Here is a 9,029-nt window from a genome sequence, read left to right as displayed (position 1 = left end):
TGATAAGGGTCCACATGATCAACAGTTCTAGTACACAAATGGTCTCTGTCCCCACAAGACCTATGACGCACTTCAAGTCTTGGGCCTGCTGATGAATCCTCGTGTCTAGCCCAAGTCGAACCTTGGGCTCTGATACCACTTGTTGTGCGCGGAAGCGTGAATATCCTGTGTTGAGCCTCTGCTGCACCGGTGTCCACAACCCATAATAGTACGATATTGTCCGCTTTGGGCCGAGCCCGCACGGATCAACTCTTGGACTCCTTCCCAAAATGCTTCGTACTATTATATTTTGTAGACACTTATAAAGATGATTTTCCATCTTTATTCTACCGATGTGGGCTAAGGGTTTGCACCCTAACAAGATGACTTGGGAGGGAATGACCCGTAACTTTTATCGTAACTGTTTGGAAGATATTTTCGAAAACAAGATATCTTATTGGCCCTCTACAATGAATAAATTGCTTATGAGAGTTAGGTTGTGGTGTAAATCATTGAAAGACCCTTTACCCTCCACTTTGGCGGAATAGTTAAACAATTGGAAAACATTAAGATCATGGAAGAAAAGGTTTATGCAAAGGAGGGCTCCTCGACTTGGTGCGTGCTCTTAGTACGCAAGTTTTTCGCGTTGGAAAGGGCAAATTGTTTGTTTTTATATTCGTTTTTATTGTTTTTATATTTCTTGTGAACTTTTAGGACCCTACTCGCTGTAGGTCTCCCGTCCCTAGGATTTTATCCATTTCTGTTAATAATAATAATAAAAATAAAAAGGTGTAAAAAAATAGGAGTATATAATAAAGTTGTAACTGTAGAGTGATGTTGTGATGCGAGGCCTATCCGAAATGTGTTATCTTGAAGGTGAAGGAGAGCGGCAGAAAGGTAGCATTGAATCTGAAACACAGAGAATGGAGTATCCAAGAAATGTTCAAACAACCTTTGTTCAAACTCACTCCTTCTTCTTCTCAAAACCCAACAACAACAACAACAACAACAACAGTAGTAGTAGTAATTCCCCAATTATCCCAGTTTCTCCTGTTGTTGCTCTCCACAATTTACAGAAATCAATCACCTCTGCTGCTCATAATTTTCTCCATTTTATACTCCAGAACCCACTTTTTAGCAACCTCCTCTCTTTGTCTTCCCATTTTCATCATTTCTCACAGGTTTCGCTTTCTCTTTCTTCTCTACTTGCTTCATTTGTTTCTGTCATGGCTCTTTAATTTTGATGGATAGGCTTTAGATCATTCCTATTCCTATGTGTTTTTTCGCCCCTGATTAAATGGTTATTCTTGTATCTATGAGGTGCATGCGGCATGCCTTCACTTTGTGCTTTTTGCCTCTCCGTCTCAATGCACCAGTTTAGCGAGTACCATTCTTTTTCGTAAGAAATGACCGAGTAAACTGATTCCGTTTGTTTGTCCAGGTTCAGTTGAGAAGCTACAGGAGTTTGAATTCTCTGTCAACCCACAACTTTGCTGCAGTTCTACCTGGTGATTCTGTAGCAGGGGTTGTGGTTTCAAATGGCATTCTCAATTTCTTGAATCTTTACAATACTATACTGGTTGTCAGGCTTGTCTTGACATGGTTTCCAAACACTCCGCCCCAAATTGTCAGCCCCCTCAGGTACACTCATCTTTCCAAACTTATCTATTTCCTCAGTGCCCCCCCTCCGGTAGAATGGTAGGGTACTCACCTAGTTGGGTTGTCTATGTACATGCTTACCCGCTGTGTTTAAAACACAAAGCGATTGTTTCCTTAGTGACCCATAATAGGAGTTTCGCCAAAAATACATGATGTAAAAAAGCGAAAAAAACAAGAGATTAAGTAGAAATGTTAATCTAATGAGTAATTATGTGTGTGTAATACCCAGCACCTTATGTGACCCCTACTTGAACATCTTTCGTGGAATCATTCCACCACTTGGAGGAACCTTGGATCTGTCTCCCATATTGGCGTTCCTCGTCCTAAATGCATTCACAAGTGCAGCTACTGCGCTACCTGCTGAACTTCCACCACCTGTTTCATCTCAGCCTGGCTTATCAGATCTTACCTTGGCTCAGAACAAGTGGCAGAGAAGACTTCAGGGTAACAAATCCAGTAATAAAGACACTCCTAAGTAGTGCATTCATACTGCCTTATTATTATGCTTGTTACCTTTTAAGAGGCTTCACTTTAAGTGATTTTTAATTTTTGTTTTTGATCAGGAATTACTTTGTCTTCTGATGATTAAGCCCTCTTTTTCCCTGTGTAGTCATTTGTTACCGTTTTTATTTATTTTGTATAGACTGCAATTGATTAAGCCGAGTGAGGCATATGCTATATTTATGTCTCACACATCCTCTCAAATCTTTGAATTGTGATTTGCCAACCAAGCCGTACTGTAATGTTACTACTGTAGGTAAGATTCTGATTCCAACATCTGAAGAAAATGCTATTTTGCCTAAGTACTGCTAACTTCTTGAGAACAAACTTCATAAATAAGCCACGAAGAATATGGTTTTTTTTTTTTTTTTTTTGGAAGAAATCCTCTAGATGAATACCGTGTTAGTTTACTGTAGTGTCTTTAATGGTCCCCGATCAAACCAAAGTTTAGAATTTGCACAAATTCTTATGTAACATGCTGGTGTAACACTTGCGGAGTAGTTAATTATTATAACGGCCTAATTACTGATTTGACAAGTTCTATTGTGTTGATGAGTATGTAGTGGTAACTGGTAAGACAGTAAGTTGGGCCAAAACGTCTTTACAGAAGACTTGTGTAATCTTTTTGGGTGAAATATAAGGTCAATTTTGTAACCATCAAGATATTCTGGGTTGTCAAAGGAATTGTTGAACAATAAGGGAGTGTCACAATTGAGAACTATGTTATTGTACGGAAAGTGACATAAGTCCACTCTTCACAAGAGCAAGATGCCTTTTTCCTCCCTACAAAATTCCAGCAGTAATCCTTAGATTTATTAGAAAGATCTCTGATCTTTAAAAAAAAGTGCATATTTGAGCCACAATCGAGTTTTTAGGGTATTCTTTTGGGTAAAGGGAGCTTTATGGCAATTTTGATGTTAACGGGTTCCCAACCGAGCTATGATGATCGTTGGATACACGTAAAATCAATCCCACCCAAAGGGGAATCTTTCACCTTAACACATACAAAAGTCATCCAATGAGCAGCATTACCACCACTAAAATGCTCATATATTCTATTCCTTTCTAATGTTGAAACAACCAATATAAGCATATTTCTCCAAACTAAAGCAGCTAGTTTTTATTTTTTTAACAACAAAGTAGCTTTTTCATTGAAATGGACTCAATTGCTCTAAGGAGGAAAGCCAGATTTTCATCACATGAGAGGCTTTTGGTGATCATATTCGCCATATTGGCGGTAATCTCACCGCTTTACATTGACAGGAGAGGGGCTGACGAGGTTGAAGAAGAAGAAGAGGCCGTGATTAGTTTTGCAGTTGTCTTACCTCTACTACTACTGGTTTTGATCCTGGCCATTGCTGTGTCTTGTTACCTGGATCACAGGTTTGCCACGTTTGATGCTTACTGGATTCACAGGGTTGGGGGATCTTCTGGTGGGATTATCTTCATCCTCACCCTTCTTATTCTTGTTCTTAAACTCAAGTCATGATGTGCAGATGTCGGCTAGTTAGCCAATAAAGTTATCGAGTGGGTGGGGGTAGTCATGACCTACTCATCACCGTCAAAACTGCTGTTCAGGCTCCATTTGTTGCTTCATTTGTGTAAAGTAAGATAAACCCTGAGAGGATAGCTGTAGAGGCGATCCTTTCCTTGCCATTTTTTTTGGTTGCTTTTATTAATTGCAGTATGATTTAGGTTTAGATGAGTGATTCTGCAGATTGAGGTGAGTTTCACGTGGGAATCGTAAAACTTAGCCCAAATTTTATTTACGACTGTCTTGCCAAGATTTTACCTATTGATCCGTGTACAAATTTCTGTCAATGTGAAGGAGGGTACCATTGCTTCTCCAAATAATACTGTTGCTTTCTATTTCAGTTTTAATGTCGACAGGTTTGGAGACTGAATCGTGAGTATCATCTTCTCCAATGACTTTACCAACTAGTTTGGCGATATCTACACATTATGTTAGTCATGGTATTGAATACCGCTCTTTATTGACTTGAACAACTAATTTAGCCGCTATCTACATTATTCAATCATTGCATTGAATATCGCTTTAATTCTTGAAATCGGTCACAGACTCACAGTGGCCTAATCCTGGTTGATCCTGCCTTAAAATACACTTGAAACTCACAATGAACTTCCAAACATTTCCTACAAAAGTGGCCTAATCTTGGTTGATACTGCCTAAAAATACACTCGAAACTAACCTTCAAAACATTTACAAAATGGTCGTGGTGCAGTCCCATAGCCAGATTTTTTTTATTTATTTTTAATCACGAAATGCGACTGTGGCCTCCACGCTGATCTATTGATCTAAATTTTTTGTTGTATTGGGTGCAAGGTGATGAACAATTAGTATTAAAACCACATTCTGCAAGTTAATCTCAGAGGAAACAAAATGTTTATATCAAATTGTGTTGCTCTCATTTGTTGTTCTCTCTGTATTGTGAAATTAGGGCCGCGCAAATGTTCAGAAGAATACATTCTTTTCTCTCAGTTCAATATACAACAGAGTAACAAAACAAATTTAAGAATGGCAATGAAATTACAAGGGTCAACCAAATAAACCTACAGAGCAGTATAGTCGAGTCTTCGATGAGCCATATCGTGTGGCACCACTATCCAAAGGAAACCACGACCACGGTCAGAATACCAAGAATGCATTTCCAGAAAAGATTAGAATCAAATCTACTGACAGCACCACTGCAGTCATCGTTGGCCCCACTGAAGCAACCGGGTCTACTCACCTTAACGTCACCACCCTCAAGAACAAAGCTGCTGTTAGATTTACCATTGCTAAAGAGTACACACCAGAAGTAAGGGGATCCACCATCAGACCCACTCACGCCCGCTCCAATTTCAGTGTGGTTCTTGCTGTACAAGATGTTCAAGCTTTTCTCATTCTTGATCAGAATTTCTGAAAAGGCTGCATCAGGCTTGATATATTTCGACTGGCAGCCAAGGAAACGGCCAGTGACCTGGGCCAATGATGCAGGGTCCACATTACAGTTTGGGGCAAAAGACTTGGCGAATTCAGAATCGTCGGGCTTTTCTGCTTTCAGCCCGCCAACAACATCACACTTGCCGGCATAGGCTTTTATATATTGCAAGGCGATGCAGCCCAGCCCGGGATTGCTGTATAGTGCTGGTGCATGGTGTGCTGTTCTGTTATCGTTTACTATGGACACAAGCTGATCAGCTGGATTCTTGGTCACATTGCCTGATGATACATAATATTTCAAGTCAGAAACTTGTATAATAATACTTGTAAAAGGAAAACAATGAAAGGCTCCAAGTGACATATATGAACCCTTGTTAGCCTACATGACAGCACGATGATCAGGGTTAAATCCAACTGGCTGGTGTTTGCATATCACTTGTCTTTCTACGAGAACACAATGACGAATGACCTAAGTGTCTATATAGAAAATGGGGACACATCAGGTGTCCAATGAACAAGGCATTTTATTGATAAGAAGCTTAAATGATCAAAATAGTGAGAATGTGACAAATAGCCAAGTAAAAGAGCTGAATCCATGCATACATGCCCACAAAATTACAAATTTTAATCTTCTAAGTTCAAACATCTAATACTACAATGCTACTCCTTTAGGCTATATATTATTATTAGAACTAAAGAGGTGAGGACTTATGCTAAGGAGTGAAGTAGCTAAACACACCGGATGACTGCAGAACTGCAGAAGAACTCCGCCAATAGACATACAGCTTATCTCTCATTTAGGGTTCTCTTGCCCTTTTCCTTTGTCTATTGGCTACATATTATACAAAACCAGTATCATTAAGAAATTGGAAAATGGGAGGAAAAAGGATCAATCACTTCCACAAATGTATCGGTGCTGAGGAAAGACAAGATCACAAGAATGCTATTGACCTCACCCTCATAAGGTGCACCCCGGAGCACATGGTCTCATATTATGAAACGATAAAACTAATCATAACTAAGCATTGCCACATAACCAGAGTATATGTTGGGGAATGTAGTTACTATATGTTGTGATAAGACGAATCTACAAGCAATGCGCTTAAACAACAAATCTCATTTAAGAGTGTGATATGGATCATTTTACTCCCTAAAGTAACCAATAGAATGATTTGGATCCGTTTGACAATTATGACGGATATTATATCATGATGATTGGAATTTGCATTGTAATGGAGATGAATTATTATTATTATTATTATTATTATTATTATTATTATTATTATTATTATTATTATTATTATTATTATTAGGAGGGAATGCATTTACAAATCCCAGATTCATACGAGTTTAGTTTAATGATTTATGAACAATCAGAATATAGAGGAATGCTTGTAATAGTAAACCCAAAGCATTTTAGTCGAATATTACTCTATCAATTCTTGATTGATAAACTCTAAGCGAAGTAAATCAAACACAAGATTTACACTAAAAAAAAGAAAAAATAAAGAATTTAGGTGCATACATAATACATTAAAGATGATGACACTGAAAAAACTTGGATCTTGCTGAAAATAAATATTACAGTAGTAAACCTAGTTGGTAAAAAAAGGAGAGACCCAATTAAGAAAGAAAAAGAGCAAGTTAAAAAAGAGCAATGTATCATGTATGAATGAAAGCCATATAAAAGAAGCATGAATATGAATACAGTAGTAGAAAGAATGTAAAAAGTTAAAGAAAGTAGAAGGGAGGTTACTTTGGGAATGAACTGAGAATGAGAAGAAGAGCAGAGAAGCAAGAGTAACCCACACAAACAGCTTCATCATTATTGTTGAATATGTTAGCTAGCTTTGCCTTTGGTAATCAACTAGCCGGATAAATGATAATAAGGGGAGAGAATATCAACTCAACTCAAATAGGAGATTTGTCGGTGATTACGTTTCTTGTGCCTGTCTGCTAACTGTTAAACCTTGTCTGGTCTAATTCTTTTTTAAAATCTAGGGGTTGTTTGGTTGATCAAGGAACTTAATTTTCCTAGGAAAACACAATTCATGGGAATTAAGTTTCCTCATCCAATTCGGGTGAATTTCAGAACAGTGTTTGGTTGCTCATGTAGGAATTAAATTCCACAGAAACTTCCAATGGCCAAGGGGGGAGTAGGTAAGCAACTTCCCACGTCATGTAGGCATTGAAAGTTCCTGGGAAGTTCTAATTTCTACATTTTCTAAAATTTATGGCAACCAAACAACCCATGTTTTTCAAAATCATGGGATTTTCCAATGCCTAAGTTTTCTAAGTGGCAACCAAACGACCCCCTAGTTTAATTGTCTTTTTCACTTCACATTATAATTTACCCATTTTACCTTCAACTAGTTTTGTGACCCGTGAAATTCACGGGTTGTTCTGTTTCTAGTGTAATACTTTTGTGATTTAATACAATAACATACTACGATTAATTCAATTTACGGTTTTCATGTTGTAAGGGTTGTATAAATTCAATTAGTCTTTTATACAACAGTTTATTAGAAATTAAAATTGGGTTAATTTATGGGAATACTCTGAACTATGACCCATCTTCTCATAATACTCCGAATAACGTTTTAACTCCCAATAAACTCAACTTTCACTATAATCTTCTCAAATTAGAATAGGTGACCAAAGAACTTTGTTTATCCAGGTTATTATTCCATTTATTATTTAATTTAGAAAGAAAACGAAAAAAAGAGTTATAATTGCTATTACTCTTATTAATCCCTAAACTCCCGACCACCCAAAATTAACCCCACTTTCACCTTCTCCATGTTTATCAATCGTGAACCTCAAACGACCACCCTCCTTTACACGACCACCAAGCACTGTAAATTTCAAATTCTATGCTCCTTCCACCTCCTTAAACCGCCTTCGATGACCACCTCAATCGATTGCCCTCCTTCAACGGCCTCTCACACAATTACCGCCTCCACTATCTCTCCTTTAGCCACCATAATTCCGGATCCGCTCGTAGGGTGGTTTTTGAGTACATTTGTTGATGTTTTATGGTATTTGGAGGCTTTGAGTGGTGGTTTCGAGGGTAGATAATTTGTGGCTGGTGGTGCGTGCGATGAGTTGGTGATGCGTCAATGCGTGCGATAGTTGGCGGTGTCAAGTATCATCCCTTCGTAAGTTGTGGGCTTGTTGTGGTTGAGGGCTGAAGAATTGGAGTGACAATGGTTTCTTTAGGTTGTGGGTGGTACTTGGACTTAAGGTTGTGGACGAAAGGGATGTGACGCGAAAAGGAGGAGGGAGGTGGTGGCCGACGAATATGGTGGCTGGGGGATGGTTGCGTTGAAAATGGCGGGAGTATCTGGTGGGTGGGGTTGTTGAGGGATTGCTCCGCCTCTGTTGGGGGATTTGGAGGGTTTGTGGATGGTACTATGGTAGAATGAAATGTGAAGGTGGGTGGGTTAATTAATTGAAAAGGGCTTTGTTTAATGTATAATACTATAATTATTGTTAGCTTGTTAATGTTTTGTTATTATTATTTCATTATTCTTGGTGAGTAGTGACATATCAAAGAACACATAAGCTCCATGTCATCTGTTACCTGAGACAACAGGTCAAAATTTCAGCGATTCTAATTTGAGAAGAAGCTATTCAAAGTTGAGTGTATTTTAGGTTAAAACGTAGTTCAGCTTATTTTGAGAAGGGGAATGATAGTATAGAGTATTCTTATGAATTAACCCATTAAAATTTCATACATTAGATATACTAAGATACCCCTATCAAAACTAAAGTAACTCAATGCAAGCTAAAATGAATTAATAATATAAGTATTCATATAATCAAATTAAACAAAACTATATTATCAAACAAAGATCCCAAAAGATAGAGCATTCTCACAAAATAGATATGAAAATTTCATCAACAATTATGAAAATAACATAAAACACACAATTAGAAATGTTAT

General features: G+C 37.9%; 3 protein-coding genes across 4 annotated transcripts; 2 read left to right on the top strand and 1 right to left on the bottom strand.

Annotated features, from left to right (window-relative positions):
- Positions 1 to 803: 803 nt before the first annotated feature.
- Positions 804 to 2,343, top strand: LOC141600152 (ylmG homolog protein 2, chloroplastic). Its single transcript, XM_074420339.1, has 3 exons — positions 804 to 1,160; positions 1,421 to 1,620; positions 1,868 to 2,343. Exons 1-3 carry the CDS (start codon positions 822 to 824, stop codon positions 2,115 to 2,117), a joined length of 789 nt encoding a protein of 262 aa, XP_074276440.1. The 5' UTR covers positions 804 to 821; the 3' UTR covers positions 2,118 to 2,343.
- Positions 2,344 to 2,447: 104 nt separating this feature from the next.
- Positions 2,448 to 3,987, top strand: LOC141600154 (uncharacterized). The gene has a single exon (XM_074420342.1). It carries the CDS (start codon positions 3,296 to 3,298, stop codon positions 3,626 to 3,628), a length of 333 nt encoding a protein of 110 aa, XP_074276443.1. The 5' UTR covers positions 2,448 to 3,295; the 3' UTR covers positions 3,629 to 3,987.
- A 556-nt stretch (positions 3,988 to 4,543) lies between these two features.
- On the bottom strand, positions 4,544 to 7,044 carry LOC141600153 (uncharacterized). 2 transcript variants are annotated; one of them, XM_074420340.1, is made up of 2 exons: positions 6,840 to 7,044; positions 4,544 to 5,362 (listed from the first exon to the last, which is right to left on the bottom strand). In XM_074420340.1, exons 1-2 carry the CDS (start codon positions 6,907 to 6,909, stop codon positions 4,761 to 4,763), a joined length of 672 nt encoding a protein of 223 aa, XP_074276441.1. In that variant the 5' UTR covers positions 6,910 to 7,044; the 3' UTR covers positions 4,544 to 4,760. The 2 variants fall into 2 exon arrangements, with proteins under 2 accessions (XP_074276441.1, XP_074276442.1); XM_074420341.1 differs by lacking the exon at positions 6,840 to 7,044 and adding an exon at positions 5,823 to 6,316.
- Between the last annotated feature and the right edge of the window lie 1,985 nt (positions 7,045 to 9,029).

This window comes from Silene latifolia, chromosome 9, assembly GCF_048544455.1.
Source record: "Silene latifolia isolate original U9 population chromosome 9, ASM4854445v1, whole genome shotgun sequence".
NCBI classification, from domain to species: Eukaryota; Viridiplantae; Streptophyta; class Magnoliopsida; order Caryophyllales; family Caryophyllaceae; genus Silene; species Silene latifolia.
Note: the sequence above shows the minus strand (reverse complement) of the source record. Positions and strands in the feature narration are given on the sequence as shown.

Coding starts and splice junctions, on each gene's coding strand:
- LOC141600152 (XM_074420339.1), top strand. CDS start 822: ATGCGAGGCCTATCCGAAATGTGTTATCTTGAAGGTGAAGGAGAGCGG. Junction 1,161..1,420: donor ATTTTCATCATTTCTCACAG/GTTTCGCTTTCT, acceptor TTGTTTGTCCAG/GTTCAGTTGAGAAGCTACAG. Junction 1,621..1,867: donor CAAATTGTCAGCCCCCTCAG/GTACACTCATCT, acceptor TGTAATACCCAG/CACCTTATGTGACCCCTACT.
- LOC141600154 (XM_074420342.1), top strand. CDS start 3,296: ATGGACTCAATTGCTCTAAGGAGGAAAGCCAGATTTTCATCACATGAG.
- LOC141600153 (XM_074420340.1), bottom strand. CDS start 6,909: ATGATGAAGCTGTTTGTGTGGGTTACTCTTGCTTCTCTGCTCTTCTTC. Junction 5,363..6,839: donor ATTCTCAGTTCATTCCCAAA/GTAACCTCCCTT, acceptor ATGTATCATCAG/GCAATGTGACCAAGAATCCA.